The following is a 21,377-nucleotide window of genomic DNA, read 5'->3' as shown; positions in this document are numbered from 1 at the left end:
CTGTTTCAGGGGGTGGGGTGTCAAGTAAAGCTCAGTTTTTGTGTGTGCATCTTTGCTCATGATATGGGTTTCGATGCTATTCCTTTTTCCTCCAAAGCGTGTGACAATTGCTTTGCTGGACTGTACCAAAGCTGGCGGAGTCCAGCCAGATGCCACAGGCATTCTGCAAAGATGGAGGCCATCCTTTCCTGCCGGCATCTGCCGCACATTGGGGGGAGGTCCACAGCTGTCAGTAGACCCCTTTTACACGACCTTGCCCCATCCTTTCCCAAGAGCTCCTTCAGAAAGTTACCCTCGCCTCCCCTTGTGACAGCGCATTCCATAAACCACCAATGCATAAAAGAAGTGCTTCCTTCTTACAGAGAGTCAGTGTGGTGTAGTGTTTAGAGTGTCAGACTAGGAGCTGGGAGTAAAAGGTAAAGGTTCCCTTGCTCGAAAGCCAGTCGAATCCGACTCTGGGGTTGCAGTGCTCATCTCCGTTTCAAAGCCGAAGAGCCAGCACTGTCCGAAGACGTTTCCGTGGTCATGTGGCCGGCATGACTAAACACCAAGGCGCACAGAACACTGTTACCTTCCCACCAAAGCAGTACCTATTTATCTACTTGCAATTTGTTGCTTTCGAACTGCTAGGTTGGCAGGAGCTGGAATTAGAGACGGGCGCTCACTCCGTCATGCGGCAACTCAGGTCTCGAACTGCTGAACTACCGACCTTCCACAGCCTGCAGTTCAGCGTCTTAACCACTTGGGAGACCGTTGTCCAAATTCCCACTCTGCCCATGGGAGCTCGCTAGGTTATCCTGGCCTGTCATTCTCTCAGCCTAACCTGCCTTATAGGGTTGTTGTCAGGATAAAATGGAAAAGGGGAGAAAGGTGTTGCAGCAAGCTGCTTTGGACCCCCACTGGGGAGAAAGGCAGGGTAAAATGGACTAAATGCATTTTTAGAAAGGAGTTTATTTCTTTGTCCTCTTTCCCAGCAGCTCCGTGATGGCGGCTGTTGCTTGCTTAGCTCTTTTGTTGGGGGTCGTCTGTGCCGTGGACAGAAGCAACTTCAAGACCTGTGACCAGAGCTCCTTTTGCAAGTAAGTTCCATATTCCATTTTAAGAACATTTTAACAAATTTTAGATAGGTCCAGGTAGTCAGCCATGTTGGTCTGAAGCAGTAGAACAAGTTTAGAGTCTAGTGGCACCTTTAAGACCAACAGAGTTTTATTCAAGGTATGAGCTTTTGTGTGCATGCACACTTTAAAAAAAAAACAAAAAACTTGAACAAAACTTTGTTGGTCTTAAAGGTGCCACTGAACTCTACATTTGTCAACAAATGTTAGAGTTTTAGAGCTCTTCCATCATGCCCTGAAACATCTCCTGCTTCCAACTCCCCCCCTTTAGTGTACAAAATGTCCTGCATGAAGAAGAGTTTTGTGGAACTCAAAAACTATGGATAAACATATGGAGCAGAGGTCCATCAGTGGCTATTAGCCACAAGGTATAGATGGAACACTCTGTCTGGGGCAGTGATGCTCTTTCGTCTTGGTGCTTGGGGGGCAAGAGTGGGAGGGTTACTGGAATTCTGGCCCCACTGGTGGACCTCCTGATAGCCCCTGGCTTTGGGCCACTGTGTGACACAGAGTGTTGGACTGGATGGGCCACTGCCCTGGTCCAACATGGCTTCCCTTATTTTCCTACTTGCACTTGACTCTTTGATTGTTTAGCTCAGGGCTTCCCGACGTGGTGCTTGTAGGTGCCATGGCAGCTGCTGACACCTCCTCTGGACCCTGCTAAGGGATTTTAGGAAGTGGGTGGGGCCAGGTAGGTCTTTTGCCCAGCAGGGCTTCTGATTGGCTATTGGAGATTTGATTGGACGTGCAGCTTTTAAAAAAAGTATTGCTTTGTCAGCAGCTGCCACTAGAGCATACGGATCTGCACTGTGTTATTGAAATGAAGCTGCGGCAGTTTATTTTATTTATTTATTCGATTTATATCCCGCCCGCCCTGCGAACGAGCTCAGGGCAGCTCACAATTGGCACAATCATTTTGTGACTGGCTCCACCTCCTTTGGCAGCCATTTTGTTGCTACCCCCACCATGCCCTGTCACGATTCCAAATGTGCCTGCAGTCTTTAAAAGGTTGGGGACCCCTGGTCTTAGCTGGTCCTAATTAAAGGTATTGTGTTGCCCCTTTTGGGTGTCTTTTATTCTAATGGACCCACAGAAGCTGCCTGCAGCTTTTTGATTCAGTCCTGAGGAAGAGCTGAAAGAGATTTGTCCTTTGGTGCAAAGAGAACCTGGGACTTTTCCCTGGGGGCTAATGAGATCAAGACAAATAACCTGATGCTCTCCTGAGGCAGGGAGAATGGTGCTGTTTCTTTTTCCTCCTTTCTTTTGTGCCTAACCGTGATTGGCCTTCTCAGGCGCCAGAGGAATGTGAAGCCTGGAAACTCGCCTTACAGGGCCCTGCTGGATTCGTTGCAGCTCAGCCAGGATTCCATGAAGATCCAGCTTGTCAATGAAGCCAACAAGGTAAATCGAAGGGCTGAGCTCATGCGGGGGATCAAACAAGTCACGTATGTGCACCTGCACGCATAGCCTAGCCTGCCTCGCAGGGTTGTTGTGAGGATAAAATGAGCGAGCACCTCCATACCCCTCCACCTTGAGCTTTTTGGAGGACAGGTGAGGTAGACGTGTAATAATGAATCTACTGATGACAGTGGAGTTAAGCAAATCTTAGGCTTGGTTCAGACAAGGAGTGGATCAGGTGGTAAACTCTTGAGTGTGAATTGTATTGCTTCAAACTGCAGGGGGGGTTGTCATGAGGCGGAAGGTTTCCTCGTATAAGATGGCCTGCAGAGAGAGAACTAGGTGTCAGGGAGAAAGGGTTGAATTTTCCCCTCCACATAAATGTGTTCCATCTGTGCAATTTCCCCAGCTTCAAAGGTTTACCACCTGTTCCTGTTGTTCTTGTGAGGTAGGTCTTAGCGCTTTGCTGGATCATAGCCTTTGAATTGTGTGGAAAGCCATAACCAATTGTTTCCAATAACAATTTATCAAATTCTGACAAAATTAGGGGTGTTTGTGTGTTTGAACGATAAAACTGCCCCCCCAAGTGCTTGGTGAAACACAGATTTTCCCTTTGTTCTCTGACTCTAGGTGCCTCTCCTGCTCGAAATCTATGGCTTGAAAGGGAACATGACCCGCATCCGGATCAATGAGCTGAACCTGCTTAAACCCCGCTACGAGGTACCGGATGTGTTAGTTGGGGACCCACCTACTACCAGGTATGCCCATGAAGAGGGGTGTGTGCATCCCCATGCAATAAGGCCCACTCATTACGGGGGGGGGGGGATAGAAGGAAAGTTTGCTAGGCAGCTGTTTTTTGTTGGTGGGATTTTTATTTTGCTTTTCAGCTGAAGACGCGTGCCCGAAACAGCTGTTGGCACTTCAATGCAAATTAAAATGCAGTAGGAAATGCTGGTTTAAAGAGTGGGGGATGCTGCCTCCTGCTGGATCCAGGCATGACAGAAAGGCTGCTGTCTTTCTCTTTGCAGTTGAGGGGCTCAGCTCTCCAGGGGGTCCAGCACCCTCTTTCTTACTTCCCCCCCTGTGCTTAGTGGCTCAACTGGTTGGGGGAAGAAGATAGTGCCCGGGGGTGCTGAGTCAAGCAATAACACATTGGCACATCACAGATTGAAGATTGCCATAGAAAGGGATAACCAATGCCAGGCGAGTATGGCTGAGTACATTGTACATCCTTAGTACATTGCTTTCCCCAACCTGTGTCTTGGTCCTGGTTAGCAAGAGGTAGCTGTTTGGGTACCAGGAAGAAGAAGAAATGATTGGATTTATACCCCACCCTTCACTACCTGAAGGAGTCTCAGAGCAGTTTACAATCTCCTTCCCTTCCCCTTCCCACATCAGACACCTTGTGAGGTAGGTTGGACTCTTTCCAGAACTGCTCCTGAGAGAACAGCTCTGAAAGAACTTGTGACTGACCCAAGGTCAGACCAGCAGCTGCACGTGGAGGAGTGGAGAATCAAACCTGGTTCTCCTAGATTGAGAGTCCGTGCTCCTAACCACAACACCAAACTGGGATATCGGATGGTGTTGTGTATTACTGCAGTCTCATCTTAGCCCTCTGTTCAAAATATGTGATCTGCAGGAGATCTCTCATTTGGTCATTGGAACCTGCGGTTAAAGGCACCTCTGGTTGCAGAACTGGGGGAGATGTCTGCTTGCGGTTCTGGAGAACTTCTGCCTGTCAGGGTAGACTGTATTGAGAGAGAGGGGAACTGTTAGCTTGTGACAGGAGAGGGAAGCTAGGAGATTGTCTTGTCTTGCATGCCGACACCTAAGCTATTTTATGCAGAATCAGACCTTTTGTCTATCAAAGTCAGTCTCGTCTAGTCTGACTGGCAGGAGCTCTCCAGGGTCTCAAGCTGCGGGCCTTCACTTCATGTACTCCCCGATCCTTTCAGTTGGAGATGCTGGGGATTGAATAGGGGGCCATTGCATTGAAAACAGATGCTCTCTGAGCCAGTTTGGTGTTGTGCCAGTTTGGTGTAGTAGTTAAAAGCGGCAGGACTCTAATCTGGAGAACCAGGTTTGATCCCCCACTCCTCCACATGAAACCTGCTGGGTGACCTTGGTTCAGTCACAGTGCTCTTAGAACTCTCTCAGCCCCCCTACCTCACAGGGTGTCTGTTGTGGGGAGAGGAAAGGAAGGTGATCGTGAGTCACTCCAAGACTTCTTTGGGTAGCAAAGGGCGAGGTATAGTAAATCCAATCTTCTCTTCTTCTCTCCCACTGAGCCACAACCCAGCAGGTGGACTTCAATTAATGATTAATTGACTGGGGTGGGGGGGGACAAGTGAAAGACCACTCTTTCAAGCAGCAGAGCAGTTGAACACCTGGGTGAGAAAAGATCCTTGTCTTCTCCAAGGAAAAAGCGTGCATTTGTCCACAAAAGTTCCCGCCACACTAAATCTAATCGTCTTTAAGGTGCCACAGGTCCCTGTGCTATCTCCCCTACCCCCGTAACATTTGTTTACTCATCCCCGCCCTGCTGTTTCTTCTCCTGCTCCTAAGGTTATCAGTCATGGGTCGGGACGACAACAGCGTGGAGCTGTCCTTGGGCGAGGGGGCCCACAAGCTCATACTGACGGCCAAGCCATTCCGCATGGACTTGCTGGAGGGGCGGGATCTCGTGCTGAGCGTCAACTCCCGGGGGCTGCTGGTCTTTGAGCACCTGCGCCTAAAGAAGGACTCGTGAGTACCCGGGCAGCTTGCTTCAGGATGGGATGACTCTTCCTGCTCATAGCTAGTTACCTGTCTCTCTCCAAGTCGAACTTAGGGGGTGAGGCCGGTGGTGGTTGTTCACCTTCCTTTCTTAAGTTGGAGGGGAGCCTGCTGCTAATGTGGGCTGGGCGGTAGGGGTCTTAAGACATTTGGGTTAGCAATAATGGCGCTCACCCTTCTAGAGAAGGTGGCTGACCCAGCCTCTGTAATCCACTTACTGTCTCCACAGAGGCCAGCCTTACCATTCCGGAAGAGAAGGTATTTTATGTAAGGCTGGAGCACCAACGTTTGGGAAGGGGAGGATGACCTTTCCTTTTAGCTGCAGTCCCCTTATCCTCCAGTAGAGGGTGCTGCTGTCAATGACACACTCAGCTACTTTGTTCCATGCAAAGGGGCAGTGCTGAAGAGTCCCTGCCCATGGAAATATCAGTGAGCACTTGAAGCAGGGGTTGGGCTTTGGGGGGAGTCCAGTCCCACTCTCCCACCAACAAGGGACGTCATAGTATCAGTCTAAGATTGTGTAAGAGCAAGCAATTGAACCAGCTGACAGTACTCTGTAAGCTTTCTCCTTTGGGCGTGGGGCTGGGTTTTGTTTTCCAGGGGCGAGAGCTTTAGGTTGTTGGGGAAGCTATCGCTTTAGGAAAGCAGCAGGCTGTTCACATAGGAACGGCCAGTGGGGGGGAAGGGTGCTGGTCTGCTATCCTGCCATCCTTCTGCCCTATTCCCCTCCCTCCCAAATCCACATGGTGCCGGGCAGGAATGGGGCCGGCAGGGGTCGCGGTGTCTCTACGATTCCGTGCACTGACTCTCGTTGTTGTTTTCTGTTTTTGTTGGTTCGTGCCTCCCCTCCTGCTCGCCCCCCCAGTTTCTCGGATAAAGTTAGTAGCACGGTCGTTAGCATGTGGGATAGGATCAAGAACCTTTTCTCTAGGTAAATCTGCAGCTTCTGCTACTGTTTCTGAATCCTTCCCCCTCCTTTTCCCTTCTGCCGAGACAGTGGTTCCCCCTTCCCCTACTTACTCAAATAGCTTGGGAGTTTTTTTCTCTTTCTCTCCCTGTGCCTGGATTTAGGCATTCCGGGCTTATGTTTTTGTTTTGCTGCCTTCCCGAATCCAGGGGGGAGGGGGTGACCTTGAACGCTGATGTCTGCTAGGTTATCCTGTTCTTTGTGGGTCAATCTGTGTCAATTTACAGAAATAATAATCATTCCTTGAGGCCCAGGACTGTAAATAACAGCTCTGGGGAGCAGCCAAGTGCAAACAGTATTTGTTGGAAACGATCCAGCTACAGGGAAGAATTTTGTGCAGCACGCTGATGTTGGAAGAGCAGTTAAGCTCTCTTGGATTAAAAACACAGCACATGCTTAGCGCTGGCTGGATCATGTCCGTGGTCAGCGTGACCTGCATCTCTGTGGTGGAGGGTGTTGGAATTTGCTTGGCTGTGATCTGTTCCACAAAACGCATTGGATCATGTGGATCTGTTCCTCTAACAGTGGTGCCTTTCCCCAACATAAGAGGTATGTCTTGCGCTGCTGTTAGAGCGAATGATCTACAGAATTCAACTCATTCTGGTTTTTCCTGGTAAACGTTTAAGTGTGTTTTTGTGATTTTAAAGTATGCACCAAGAACGTGTGAATGCAAATAAACCAAGTGTGTTATACACTCAAGAGAATCAGGGTAGGCTCCACCTCCACAGAACATCAGTGATACAAACACGTAATATGGAGGAAGGGCTTGTGATCGAGGCCACAGGCTGTGGTAATTTTAAGAATCTTGACACTGGCACAGTTCTGGCAGTACGACTAACCATGGTTTGCATTACTGATGGGGCTGGTTCAAACCACGGTTTGCTGTTCCATAAATAAACCCGGGGAATTCTTTTTTTTGTTATAGATTTTTTATTATTTTTCAAAATAACTTCTACAAAGCAGTTTTCAAACAACCCGGGGAAATTCTTGAGCTTGCATGCTACCCTGCTGCACGTGTCCAGTTAGTAAATCATATTCAGCTATTCCGCTTGCAAACCTGGCGGAGTTTTGATCCTGGAGTCGTGATTTGTGTGAAAATCACAAACAATAGTTCCCCTATTTGGATACAATGTGGAAATTCTGTGTTGTACGTGGAAGTACTGTATTAACTGGCCATGGGGACTGTATTAACTGGGCGTGGGGAAACTCTGCAAGCCCAGCCCAAGGATGACCCTTGTTGATTTGCTTAATTTCGAGTTGCAGTTCAAAGCCCAAACCATGGTTTGAACTTCCAGACTAGGCAAACCCTGGTTTTGAGCCCCTTGTTTGCCCTCAGCTCAGCCATTCCCATTTCTATGGGACCACAGCCTTTAGAGGCAGAGCAGCGTCCTCAACTGTGGTTTGTTAACGTGGGCATAATGTCAAACCACAGTTAGCACATGGTTTCTGGACTCTGGTAGGCTGGCCAGCTGTAAAAGCTGGCTTCTTGGTTTGGATGGATCGCACCAAGCCACGGTTACGCTGCCTCAAAGCCATGGTTTGATGTGATGTATGAGCTGATCCTTCAGAAGGCATTTAGAGCCAGAACCAAAGCCCGCACGTGTAGCAGACAAAGGCTCATGGGACATCTTGCTTGCACAGAGCATTTCCGGGTTTAAAACGTTGGAATTCTCCGATGCAGCGTTTTGTGGAAACACCCCGGGCCAGTGGGTATTAAAAAACTGGTACAGAATATTTCTTAACCAAGAGCTTGCAAGGCCTGGCGGACATCGGCTTGGTGGTGGAAGCTTGGGTGAGGGCTGTGCGGGAACAGCATGCCCCATGCAGGAGGGTAGCGGCCACGAGCGAACCTTTCGGCCTCTTGCAGGAAAAGCACGAGCTGGTGGGTCACTTGCTGCGGTTTCCACTTTTTCTTTCCCGCAGCCCTCGGGCCAGAGGAGAGCTGGTGTCCTTGCAATTCCCTGTTAAAGCCCCCCAGCACAACTCGTTTCTCCAGTTGTCCTAATTCTAGCCAGGGCTCTGTGGATTCTCTGCAAAGAAAGCGGCTGGATACAGCGTTCCTGAGAATGTATTACGATTGCACATTTCTAGCCCTTATGGCTGCAAAGAGAAGCTTCGAAGGTGTACTGTGTGGTGCCTGGTAAAGTCTCCGAAGCCACAAGCTGGGCTCAGAAGAGCTTTGATGCCCTTTGTGATACTGTGCTGCAGGCAGCAGAAGCAGAATGCATCAAGCCCAGACAGCAAATTTGTGTCATAAGCACCGATGACAGATGTTAATTTCTGTCAGCTGGGAATGTGCTTTCCTATGGTGCTTAAAGTCCACAGAACCCTGAAAAGTTGTAGCGGAGGAACAGGCACAGCTAAGATTACTTCTCTGCCAGAGTTTGATGCCTGAAGCCCCGTCGTTTCCAGACTTGTCTTCTGAGGACCTTCATGGTTCTGGGCTGAGAAGATGGTTTCTTACGGGGGGCTGCCTGCAACATGGTGTCAGTTAGCTGGCAGCACCTCCTCTGGAGCAAGGAGCCTTTGCCGGACACGAGAGGCTCTTCACCCAGAGAAAATACTGTCATTAGTGAAAGAGACCCGCAGGGTCATGTTAAAGACCTATAAAAATATAGTTTTGTTGCTGTGTTTTTTTTTTAAACCAAACAGGTCACAAATACAGATTGTATCAGTATAGTGAGGCCAAATCCATCCATAATGAAGTTAATGTCTAAATCCAATGTTTATTGGGTTCACTGTGACTGAATTAAAAGACCTTATCAGTTGCATTGCTGTTTAGATGGTGTGGAACAAGAAAGAGTTACTATTTCAGATCCACGTAGCAAGACACCTCGCTTCATAAAATGCCTTCCAAGTCATTCACACACACACACACAAAAATGGGTGGCAGGCGTTATCTGAAGAGACATTTCTCCTTTCTTTCTCTCATGGGAGGGAATGCCTGTTCTGAGAAATTGGCTGTGTCCCAAGGCCCATGTGGCTAGCGCTGGGCTCCCCGCAGGAGCTGAGCACTTGTTCCCAGAACCCTTTGGAACACCACATGGGTTCTGTGGTGGCTACACTGAGGGTTCCTAAACGGGCATTTGTTGCAACAGTGGTTCCTGAGGTGAGCCTATATAGGGAGCTTTAAAAGGGGGGGGTTTCCAATCCAGAGGTGACAAGAAGGTATGCAGCCGCCTCTTATGTGATGGAACGCCTGGCCCAAGATTTCTTTTCTGTTCACAGAGGCCCAGCTGGGAACCCTCCCCCCCCCCTTTTTGGGGCCCCAGCGGCAGTGGCGGCCATTTTGTGTGGGCATTCATTTTCTTCCCTGTGAAGGCACAGTGGCGTTTCCAGATTAAAAGATCGATTTTCAGAAGCGCGCACATATACCCGCGCACACACCACTGTGGCCTGCCACTGCTGGGCCTGGTGCTGTTCTTTTGCCCCACAGCTGCCCTTCCCCTTCCCCTTGTGCTGCTAACTGGCTGGCCTGTGAGCTGGTGTGTGCCGCTTGTAGTGACTAATGGGCCCTGCCGTTGGTTGGTGGTTTTGGGGAGAGTGGATGAAGGAGAAGCCCCAGGTTCCCTTTTCTTGTGTGGGGAAGGGGCGAGGGGTCTGGGGCTGAGTCTTCCTGTTCTCCCTCCTTGTGTTCCAGAGAGGCATCAAAGGAGCCAGAATCTGAAGCGGAAGGGGCCACCGAGCCCTCAGAATCCTCTTTGCCTACAGAGCATGAATCCTCTGAGAGCGAGAAGGTGAGGGTAAAGGATCCCATGCAAGGATTAAACCAGGGGGTAATTCCAGTGTGGAGCAAGAATGGTGTAGTAATTAAGAGCAGCGGACCCTAATCTGGAGAACCGTGTTTGAATCCCCTCTCCTCCACCGCCTGAAGCCTGCTGGGTGACCTTGGACCAATCACAGTTCTCTCAGAACTCTCTCAGCCCCACCTACCTCACAAGGTGGCTGTTGTGAGGAGAGGAAGGGAAGGTGATTGAAAGCCACTTTGAGAGACTTCTTAGAGTAGAGAAAAGTGGAGTATATAAACCAAATGTTCTTCTAAATGAAGGCAAGCGTACGGGCCTAACCTGCTGCTCCTCTCTAGGGATGCACTTATGCATTTCTCAGCATTTGTACAGTGCGTGTTTTCCGAGAGTTCAAAACCAGTTTGGTGAAGCACAGTGGCTGAAGGAATGACCTGCGATCAGGTGGTCCCTGGTTCAGATCATGTCTCTGCCGCAGACTCCGTGGATGGTCTCAGGCAAGCCTCTGTTGCTCAGCCTCAGTCAAGTACCTGTAATACAAGGATAGTACCAGCTGATCTTACAGGGCTGTTACAGAGGTTACAGAGTGATAATGTTCTATGAAGCATTGCTGCTGTCCCAAGTAAACCTTGCAGTGTCCATGTAAGGTTAGGTAGTAGAAGTGGGCTGAGGCTTGGTACTATCTGCTCAGATCGGCAGTGGCTTTTCCAGCATCTTGGGCAGAGAGAGGTCTTTCCTGGCACTTGCATTCGGTTTCTCAGTTCAGTCCCTGGCACCTCTGGCTAAAGAATCTCAGGCAGCCACTGCTGGGAAAGACCTTTCTCTGCCTGAGACCCCAGGGGGGCCACTACCATAAAATAGAATCATAAAATCACAGATCACAGAGTTGGATGGGGCAAAATAGGCCATCTAGTCCAACCCCCTGCTGAATGCAGGATCAGGCTAAAGAATCCCTGACAAATGTCTGTCCAGCCACTGCATAAAGATGGCCAGTGTGGGGGAGCTCACCACCTCCCCGGGCAGCTGATTCCACTCTTGCACGACTCTTACTGTCAAAAAGGTTTTCTTAAGATCCAGTCGGTACCATCCTTCCCTTAATTTAAACCCATTTTTGCAAGTTCTCTCCTCTGCTGCCAACAGGAACAGCTCCCTGCCCTCCTCTAAGCAACAGCCCTTCAAATACTTAAGTACTTTCCAGTCAGAGGAGGGAATAATGAACTTGATGGACCCAATGGTCTGACTTGGTGTAAGACAGTTTCAGAGAGCCAGTGTGGTGTAGTGGCTAAGAGCGGGCGACTCTAATCTGGACATCCGGGTTTGATTTGCCACTTCTCCACGTGCAGCCAGTTGGGTGACCTTGGGTCAGTCACAGCTCTCTCACTCAGCCCCACCTACCTCACAGGGTATCTTGTTGTGGGGAGAGGAAGGGAAGGTGATTGTAAGCCGCTCCGAGACTCTTTCAGGTAGTGAAGAGCGGGGTATAAAAACCAACCCTTCTTCACATGTTCACCCAGTCAGTAAAAGGCTAAACTGTGATTGGAAGTGCGTCATAGATATGAGTTCTCTGACTTGGTCATTTTTGTCATTGAAGTCTGAGGAAGCTTTCAAAGAGGCGGACGAGGCTGAGGAGGAACCAGGATCATGGGAAGAAACATTCAAGACCCACACGGATAGCAAGATTAATGGTAAGACCCTTGGAAGGGTTGGATGTCCTTCGATCAAGTGACAGAATTTTTAAAAAGGCATTTCCAAAGCATCAGTACAAATGCCTTTCTGAGACCCTGAAGAAAAGACATAGGTTCTGTAAGATATGCTTATTTAAAATTTAATAAACCAAAACTCATTGTTAAAAAGCAATCGTGATGGTTTTTCAACAGTTTGAAAAGTTCAGTGAAGGAATACTCGTATTACAATAATACTGCTTAGTGAAATTGTGACACAAACAAGTTCAGTGTCCATCAGTATAATGGGCGATCTGGCTTTTGGCACGGCTGGCTTCAGTGGGCAGTGGATGGAGGAGGGATGGGTGCTTGGAGGGGTGTGCACTGGCGATAGGTATTGCAAGCAGTGGTTTAGCACAGGGGCTTGGTACTTGATGTTGAAACTCTTCCCCATTCCCCATAGCTAATGTCCTGTCTTTTCTCATTCCAACCAGGTCCAACATCTGTGGGGCTAGACTTCTCACTCCCAGGTGTAGAGAACGTGTATGGCATCCCGGAACACGCAGAAAACCTCCGGCTACGGACGACCGAGTAAGCAGGGGGTTGGCTGCAGTTGTGACGGTCTTCTAGTGGAGCTTAAGCTGTTGGTGCCAGGAGGTAGAAGTGAATCTTCTCCTCACCCCACCTCAGTCTTAGCTGGAACAGAAGGATCATTTCTCCCAGTAGGAACCCCTTTCTCTGATCACATCCCTTTGGTCCGCTGCCATCCCCAATCCCTTCAGAGGGGCTTACGTGAGTCCCTTCTGCTCGCTCGAGGACTTTCTAGGTCCGTACACCAATTGATATGAATCGGCTTTCCCTGGAGGAGCACCATTTCTGCCCTGTTTCTGTTTTTACAAAAGCATGTAAAGCCCCTACTTCCCTTTTTTTTTTTAAAGAGGGTTTTTGGTTGAGGTGGCTTTGTCTGGTACATTTTGGAAAGATGCTTCATAAGGCTGAAAAGAGTCTGTGAATCCAGGCTGTCTTTCTGGATTTGTTGCTTGGCTTGTATTTTTCTTGCATTTTGTTGGCTACCTTGAAGTCCATATCGAAGGGTCACGATACAGGCAGGGGTCTCCAGCCCTTTTCAGCCTGTGGGCATCCTGAGACAGGGTGATGGGCGCAGCCACAAAATGGCTGCTGTGGAAGGTGGAGCCAGCCACAAAATGGCTACCTCAGGAGGTGGAGTCTCACATATACAGGAAGCCCAAATTCTAGGGTAATTAAAAAAAAAATACTGGAGAAGAGAGAGATCAAGATGTGTAGCCATGTTAGGCTGTCTGTAGCAGTAGAAGTCCAGTAGCACCTTACAGACTAATAAAATACGTGGCAGGGGAGGAGCTTTCGTGAGTCACTCCTCACTTCTTCAGATACTCTAAGGTGCCGCTGAACTCTTGCTCTTTTCTACTGGAGAAGAGGAGAAGGGACATAAAAACGACACACTGTGGCAGCTGTTTCCCGAAACAAGTATTATTTTAATCTGCACAGAAAATCAGATCTCCAGTGGCCCATTAGAAGCCCTGCTGGCCAAGACCCCCGTGCGACCCCACCCACTTTCTAAACACATTAGGCGGGACACCAGGAAAGATGCTGGCGGGAGCCACGGCACCCCTGAGTTATGGGATGGATGGTGTGGAGGTGCCGCCGATAAAAGGAAGGACGTGTTATTTTTCTGGCATTCCTAACTTGCCGAAACCTTTCTTAGGGGAGGAGACCCGTACCGCCTCTATAACTTGGACGTCTTCCAGTACGAGCTCTATAATCCCATGGCCCTCTACGGCTCGGTTCCCGTCCTCCTGGCTCACAATGCCCAGCGCACCCTGGGGATCTTCTGGCTGAATGCGGCGGAGACCTGGGTGGACATCACTTCCAACACAGCTGGCAAGGTACTGGTGGGGATGGGATGGGGTTAGAATGGAGCTAGGTGGGGACGGTGCCCGAAAAGAATAGAGACGTGAGCTTCTCCTTTTCCCCTCTCATGGGTTGTCGGGGAGATGGTCTTATGGGTGTCTCAGGAGCACCTTTGAAAGAAGGGGCGTCACATTTTCCCCTAGTAACAGTGGAATAAAGTCTGTAATGGAGGGGAGACCATTGCGATGAGGGTGTTTTTAGTGGATTTCTCAGCGCAAAACTGGTGGGGAGAATCCGTTGTTTCCTGTTCACCGTGCAGTGGCCGAGAGACTGAGCTACAGATCAGGAAGTGCTGATTCAAACTTGTTTTCTGCATGATGTTATCACCTAAGTGTTCCCTAGTCTTAATTACGCTTACCTAGGGAACTCTTACTCTGACCTGGATGGCCCCGGCTAGGCTGATCTTGTCAGATCTCAGAAGCTAAGCAAGGTCGGTCCTGGTTAGTGTTTGGGTGGGAGACCCCCAAGGAGGTCCAGGGTCTCAATGCAGAGTCAGGCAATGGCCTCTTGCCTTGAAAACCCGATAGGCTCCCCCTGTCAGTTGTGAACTGATGGCAAAAAAACGGAGCTCCAGTTGTTGCTTGTTTATTGCTGTTTTTAGATGGCAGTAGCTGTGTTCGTTTGCAACAGAACAGCGAGATCCAAGTCCAGTAGCACCGTAAAGACCACCAAGATCTCCAGGGTATAAGTTTTCAAGAGTAATAACTCTGACGAAAGGAGCTTTGACTCTTGCAAACTCATACCCTAGAAATCTTCTTGGATTCTTAAGGTGCTGCTGGATTTGAATCTAGGTGTTCATTGCTGAATAACTGCGTGTTCTTGTGTACACGTTTGTAATGTGTCATTGCTGTCATTACTGCTCACAGAGCCGCTGGGAAGCGGTTGTAAGACCTTGCCTCTGCCATAAACTCATTCGGCAGCATTATTAGGCAAGCTGCTTTCTCGGTCTTGAAAACCGAAAGGCTGTAACAGAATGGTTCCAGAAGCACTGTGTAAACGCGCCGCTTGCCTGTTTCCGCACGTCTGCAGACACTGTTTGGGAAGATGCTGGACTACATGCAAGGTGGAGGCGAGACCCCTCAGACGGACGTCCGATGGATGTCGGAGAGTGGTATCATCGACGTGTTTCTCTTGCTGGGGCCGTCCCCCAAGGACATTTTCAGGCAGTATGCATCCCTCACGGGTGAGTGCGGGGAGAGGTTTATGTCGCTGTGCTTTTGAAGGAATTCACAGGGCCAGTGTTTGTGATGCCTGCTGGGGGTGGGGGGTGTTAAATGTCGTCCCTTGCGACTTGTGGCAACCCTACGCATTAATGACCTTATTAACAGCCGTGCTCAGGTCTTGCAAACTCAGGGCCGTGGCTTGCTCGATTGAGTCCGTCCATCTCATGCTGAGTCTTCCTATTTTCCTTCTGCCTTCCACTTTTCCTAGCATTGTTGTCTTTACTGGTGACTCTTCTCCTAATGTGACCAAAGTATGATAGCCTCAGTTTGGTCGTTTTAGCTTCTAGGGAGAGTTCAGGCTTCATTTGCTGTAGATGCCTGGTTTATTCACATTAATTCTGCCGCTGTGCGCCCAGTGTACAGCACCCCAGGTATGTGTGCTTCATCACCAGCACGGTTTATTTATTTATTTTTCAAAATTTATATTGCTTCGAGGCGGTGGACACCCAGTTACTTGGCCTTCTTGTACAGAGCCTACATAGAGACTGCCTTACATAAAGACGGTCCAGACCATCAACCTTATGTGAAGTTTGGGATTATGTGGATAGGACACCGGTGTCATTTATCCAGTTTTTATGGAGGGTCTGAATTCTTGCTTTGCTGTCTTTAATTGTCTTCATTGTTTTCTGGTTTTAATATTTTTAATTAGAGTAATTGTTCAGTTGATTTTTATTGTTACATGTCTTGATGTTACCTGCCCTGAGCCCATTAAATAATAAATATTCCATCCTCCCAGCGAACGAGCTCAGGGCGGATCACAACAGATAATTAGGCCATCGGGCATCACAAAGAACACAGTAGGAAATAGTTCATTAGAACATTAAAACAAAGAACTTATAACAGATTGCACCAGTTGTTGCACAGTCTCCGATACTGGTGCCGCTGGACTCTTAAGTTTGTTCAGTCTGGGCCGTGTGGAAGTGGTGTCCTCATCAGGGGAGGCTACAATTGAAATGCTTTGTTTGGCCTGCCCCCAGTAAGTCTCGTTTGCCTTCCCTGGTTTTGGCGTTGTGTGCTTATATGTTTTTACTGAATTATTGTATGTGTATTTGGTTTTAAATGACCTAATGTTTGTTTTTACTAACAATTGTTACCCACCTTTCTGCTCCCACAGGGGGCACCAGGGTGACAACAATTTAAAACATACTTGCTCAGATCAAATCACATTTCCAAACCATTGAAGTCAACCCCTCCCCAAAAAATGCACACCATTAAAACAATAAAAGCAGTTAAAATACACGCAAGACGTAAAATCAACCAATTAAAAGATTGGTTAGGAAGGAAGGGTCACTGAGGAAATGCCAAATGAAACAAAAGTCTCTTCACCCCCTGGTGGAAGATGGCAGCAGAAGGGGAATTTTCAGATAGTCACTGCCTTGGGGGACCTGTTTGGCAGGATAGAAATGTTCCAAATAAATACAAGTGTAGAACTGAGCCCCAGGTACAGGATTCATTATTCTGGGATGGATCAGCTTTCTCTTTTTAAGCATGTTTCTAGTCCTTAAGGCTAAGTTTATGGCTCGGTGTGCTGTCTGGCTTAACTCTGGTGTTTGGTGTGACGTCCGTCCTGGCAGACCATAGAATCATAGATTTGGAAGGGGCCATACAGACCATCTAGTCCAACCACCTGCTCAATGCAGGACCAGCCTAAAGCACATCTGACAAATATTCATCCAGCCTCTTCTTGAAAGCTGTCAGTGAAGGGGAGCCCACCACCTCCCTAGGCAGCTGATTCTACCTTTGAACCACTCTGACCGTGAAAAAGCTTTTCCTAATATCCAGCCGATACCTTTCTGCATGTAATTTAAACCCGTTGCTTCGGGTCCTATCCTCTGCTGCCAACTGGAACAGCTCCTTGCCCTCCTCCAAATGACAGCCTTTCAAATATTTAAAGAGAGCAGTGATGTCCCCCCCTCAATCTCCTCTTCTCCAAACTAAACATTCCCAAGGCCCTTAGCCTCTCCTCGTAGGGCTCAGTCTCCAGACCCCTGATCACCCTCCTCGCTCTCTTCTGCACCCTCTCGATTTTGTCCACATCCTTTTTGAAGTGAGGCCTCCAGAACTGCACACAGTACTCAAGGTGCTTTCCAGCGGGCTGACAAATCGAAATGGTAATCTGTGCTTTGAAGTGGGCCTGCCAACCAATGGGTTGTGCCGAACTGACAAACAAGAGGTAGCACCCTCACTCAGCCTCGGAATGCTGCTGCAACCAAAGCCTGAAGCGCTGAACTGAGCAGGCAAAAAAAGACACGGGAATGAGCTGCTGTACCTAAATTATGCCTGGCAGCTGTAAGTCTGGGAGCTCGACTGTAACCTGGTGCAGTGTCTAAACTGAGATGGGGAACAGTGGGGTATTGTTGTTTTAAGTGTGTGCAGGAAGTGCGTAGGTGAGTTGGGGAATCTTGGCAAGGTTTCAGTTGGCCAAGGTGGTAGTGCTTCAGTGCCATCTACGGGGTTGGGTCCCATGAATCTCTTCCTTTACTGGTGGCCCTTTGCCCCCAACGCAGAGAGAAATACGTCTTGCATCAGGAGAAAGCAGTTTGTGCACTGGAGTGAAAGTCAGTGTTTCCTCTAAGCTGAGTTAGTCTGAGCTAGCTCACAAGTTTTTAGCCTCTGGCTCACACATTTCTGTCTTAGCTCAGGAAGGAGGGCTCCAGAGCAAACTAATTTATGCAGTAGCCAAATCGCTCACTCACAACTTTAATGCTGGAAGCTCACAAAGTAGAATTTTTGCTCACAAGACTCCATAGCTTAGGGAACATTGGTGAAAGTGTTGTGATTTATTTGTTCAGGACACTTTTAACTGGCTTTTCTCCGTACGGTATGGATCCAAAGCAGCTTACAATGCACAAAATATAGAAAAGACAATCGAATTTGCCCTGATCTGGATAGCCCAGGTCTCATCAGATTTCGGAAGCAAAGCAGGGCCAGCCCTGGGAAATATTTGGATGGGAGACCTCCAGAGAATACCAGGGTTGGGAGGCCGGAGGCAGGCTTATCAGGCCACTTTTCTGAACATCCTCTGTGCCCCAGTAGGAGTTGCCGGAGGTCACCATGACTTCCAGGCATGGGCCCGCGCACACACAAAAATACAAAAACAGACAATCAAATTCCAGAGATACACAGAGTGATACAATTTCACAATAACTTCTTTCCCATTACTTGCTTACTAACTTGCTCATGAACTAATTCATAAGGCAGAGCAGGCGGTGGTAACAGCACTGTCCTGGATGGAACAGTCTCTCCCCAGGCAGGCATATGTTCCCTTCCTTCACTCCTAGAAGGCAGTTCGCGTTGCAGCTGCTGGGGAAAAATCATAGAATCATAGAGTTGGAAGGGGCCATACAGACCATCCAGTCCAACCCCCTGCTCAATGCAGGATCAGCCTGGAGCATCCCTGACAAGTGTTTGTCCAGCCGCTGCTTAAAGATGGCCAGTGAGGAGCAATGTTCCCTCTAAGCTGCAGAGTCTTGTGAGCAAAAATGCTACTTTGTGAGTTATGGCATTAAAGTTGTGAGCAGGCAATTTGACTACTGCATAAATTAGTTTGCTCTGGAGCCCATCCTTCCTGAGCAAACACAAAAATGTGTGAGCCGGAGGCTAAAAACCTGTGAGCTAGCTCACACTAACTCAGCTTAGAGGGAACACTGGTGAGGAGCAGAGAAGTGGGAAACAGCTCTGCCCTTGTTGGAATTGTCCGTTGCCAGGCAGCTTGCAGAACAGACCTGCAGGATCTGACTATCTCATTCCCCTTCTCTCGTGAGCAGCTGCAGAAAACACAGCTTGTGTCAATGAAGAAAATGCAAGCGGGCTCGCTATTACAGTGCAGGATTTTGAAACGTGCTGAGCCCAGAGCACAAATTCTGGGTGAGGCAGAAGCCGGCTGAGGTCTGATCCGATCCCCTCTTGCTCAGGCACCCAGGCCCTCCCTCCGCTCTTCGCCCTGGCCTATCACCAGAGCCGCTGGAACTACAATGACGAGGATGACGTGAGCGCTGTGGACAGCGGCTTCGACGAGCACGACATCCCCTACGACGTCATCTGGCTGGACATCGAGCACGCCGACGGCAAGCGCTACTTCACATGGGATCCCAACAAGTTCCCCCATCCCCGGGAAATGCTGCAGCGGCTGGCGGCCAAGAGGCGCAAGGTAGGGCTGTGTGAAGCTGCTGTATGTCGAGTCAGCCCATCTAGAACTGGCACTGTTTCCTCTGACTGACAGCAGCTCCCCAGCATCTTGGTCTTTCCCCCAGCGCCTGCCTCCTGAGAGGCATTGCCATCGTTTGGATCATCTTTCTGTCTGTTCTAGTGATACCCACTCTGATTGGCATTGCTTCCCGTGGGAAAGAGATACAGCTCAGTGGTAGGTTGCCTGCTTTTTGTACGCAGAAGGTCCCAGGTTCAGTCCCCAACACTTGCAGTTCAAGAACTCCAGCAGATGTTTGGGAAAGGACTTTCTCTACTGGGGAGCCGCTACCAGACTGAGCAGATAGTAGAGCTACTGGATCTTTACAAACACATGATGCGGTCTTGTGCTGAGTTAGACCTTTGGCCTGTCAAGAAGGAGAAGAGGAGATTGGATTTATACCCCGCTCTTCACTCAGAGTCTCAGAGCGGCTTACAGTCTCCTTTCCCTTCCCCTCCCCACAACAGACACCCTGTGAGGTAGGTGGGGCTGAGAGAGCTCTTTCGAGGACTGCTCTTGAGAGAACAGCTCTGAAAGAACTTGCGACTGACCCAAGGTCACACCAGCAGCTGCATGTGGAGGAGTGGGGAATCGAACCCAATTCTCCCAGATCAGAGTCCATTCTCTTAACCGCTACACGAAACTGGCTTTCTAGGTCATTGTCGTCTGTCTTGACTGGCAGAAGCTCTCCCAGGTCTCAGAGGGAGGCCTTTCACATCATCTCCCACCAGAGCCTTTTAGCTGGAGATGCCAGGGGTTGAACCTGGGCACATCTGCAAGTATTGCAGGTTTTCTACCACTGAGCCACAGGCCCCCCCCCTATAAGCAGAGTTTCATATAGAATACGTATGTCCAGGGCTCTAGTCGGGGGGGAGCTCTCAGGTACGGAGCTCCGGAAGAGAACCTCTAGGGGGCGGGGCGGTCACGTGGTGAAGCCCCGCCCCCTTCTTTACCCCGCCCTCTGCTTCGGTCCTCATTCTGTTTGGGAATGAGGATGAAGCAGGAGGGTAAGTAGCCGGGCCTTCTGACACACTTCCGGTGATGTCAGGGGGTGTGGCCTTCTGTCACTTCCGGTGATGTCAGGGGGCGTGGCATATGCAAATAAGTTATGCTAATGAGTTATGCTAATGAGCTCCGGCAGCTCTTTTTCTACAACAAGACCCCTGCGTATGTCTGAAGCAGAAGTGCAGGAGATGCTGGGGACTGAACCTGCAGTGTTGAACCTGAAAAGTATATGCTCTGCCACTGAGCTTCTAGCTCTTCCCCAATAACACATGGACCTGCCTGTCTGCCCCAGTCCTGTCTCTTCCACTGAGCGTCCAGCGACCTGGAGTCTTAGTCGTAGTCTTACTACCTCAGAACTGGCAGATTGTACTTGCAAATCAAGTGCTTTACCATTGAGCCGTTGGCTGTTATGGGTAACATTTACGTTGTATAATTTGTACCCTGCCTTCCTCCCCGGTGGGGACCCAAAGCAGTTCGCCTGGTTTTCCTCTCCTCCATTCTATCTTCACAATAACCCTGTGAGGTGGTGTTAGATATAGCGACCTCCTGTGGCAAAGTGGGGATCTGAACCTGGTTCTCTCAGAGCCTGGTCTGATGCTCTGCCTGCCGCACCACACCGGCTCATTGCCCTGGGCTCTAGGAGCTTCTTAGGCGTCCTTCAGACCTTGCAGCTGTGCCGAGCTGGTAATCTCTAAACTGGGCTGAGATGATTCCTGCACAGAGACAACCGGCACGAGGCACAGTCTTAGATGCAGGCAAACCAGACCTTAGTGACTCCGCTGCTACACTTGTACAGATACGCTTAGAAGCACAAGCTTTGTCGTCGTTTACGTTGGAAGCCGCCTCGAGTGCCTATAAGTTAGAAAGGTGGCTAATAAATGTTTTAAATAAATCATTCTGAAGGCAACGTCTGCCAAAAAAGGGGGGAGGGGGGGAGAGCTGTGGTTGGATGCCAGGGCTTCCATGCTCTGCATAGCCTATTTTATTTTTATTTTATGTATTAAATTTGTTAATTGCCCCATCCCTGCAATGCAGGGCTCTGGGTGATGTACACCAATCATAAAAACATCGGGATAAAATAATTAAAACGTTAATCAGATATTTCAGGCAAGAAGATGGCGTGCATTAGTTGGTCCCATTTCAGACTGCTGGCCGTTTCACGAGCAGGGGAGAGGAGGGCAAAGCAGATATGAGAAGCAACTGGAGCGGAAAGGGTGCCAGCCAGCTGTGATGGAAACTGTTGCTCTCCTCAACCAAATTCCTGGAGGAACATCTCTGCCTTACAAGCCCTGAGGAATTGCATAAGGTCCCATAAGGTTCTGATGGTATTTGGCAGAGAGTTCCACCAGATTGG

General features: G+C 49.2%; 1 protein-coding gene across 3 annotated transcripts in view; it reads left to right on the top strand.

Annotated features, from left to right (window-relative positions):
• Nucleotides 1–21,377, top strand: part of GANAB (glucosidase, alpha; neutral AB) — a 46,659-nt gene that overhangs the window by 6,058 nt on the left and 19,224 nt on the right. The window contains exons 2-12 of one of the 3 annotated variants that reach the window (XM_015422712.1): nucleotides 975–1,079; nucleotides 2,408–2,516; nucleotides 3,144–3,271; nucleotides 5,079–5,258; nucleotides 6,154–6,219; nucleotides 9,896–9,992; nucleotides 11,590–11,683; nucleotides 12,154–12,250; nucleotides 13,404–13,584; nucleotides 14,639–14,792; nucleotides 18,747–18,982. In XM_015422712.1, the coding sequence (XP_015278198.1) occupies nucleotides 975–1,079; nucleotides 2,408–2,516; nucleotides 3,144–3,271; nucleotides 5,079–5,258; nucleotides 6,154–6,219; nucleotides 9,896–9,992; nucleotides 11,590–11,683; nucleotides 12,154–12,250; nucleotides 13,404–13,584; nucleotides 14,639–14,792; nucleotides 18,747–18,982 (1,447 nt within the window). The remainder of the gene's footprint in view (nucleotides 1–974; nucleotides 1,080–2,407; nucleotides 2,517–3,143; nucleotides 3,272–5,078; nucleotides 5,259–6,153; nucleotides 6,220–9,895; nucleotides 9,993–11,589; nucleotides 11,684–12,153; nucleotides 12,251–13,403; nucleotides 13,585–14,638; nucleotides 14,793–18,746; nucleotides 18,983–21,377) is intronic. The other 2 variants (XM_015422711.1, XM_015422710.1) reach the window with 2 other exon arrangements.

The sequence above is a fragment of the Gekko japonicus genome, unplaced genomic scaffold (assembly GCF_001447785.1).
Source record: "Gekko japonicus isolate JY-2015 unplaced genomic scaffold, Gekko_japonicus_V1.1 scaffold2762, whole genome shotgun sequence".
Lineage (NCBI taxonomy): Eukaryota > Metazoa > Chordata > Lepidosauria > Squamata > Gekkonidae > Gekko > Gekko japonicus.
The sequence above is the reverse complement of the archived record's forward strand: the minus strand, read 5'-3'. Positions and strand labels throughout refer to the sequence as shown.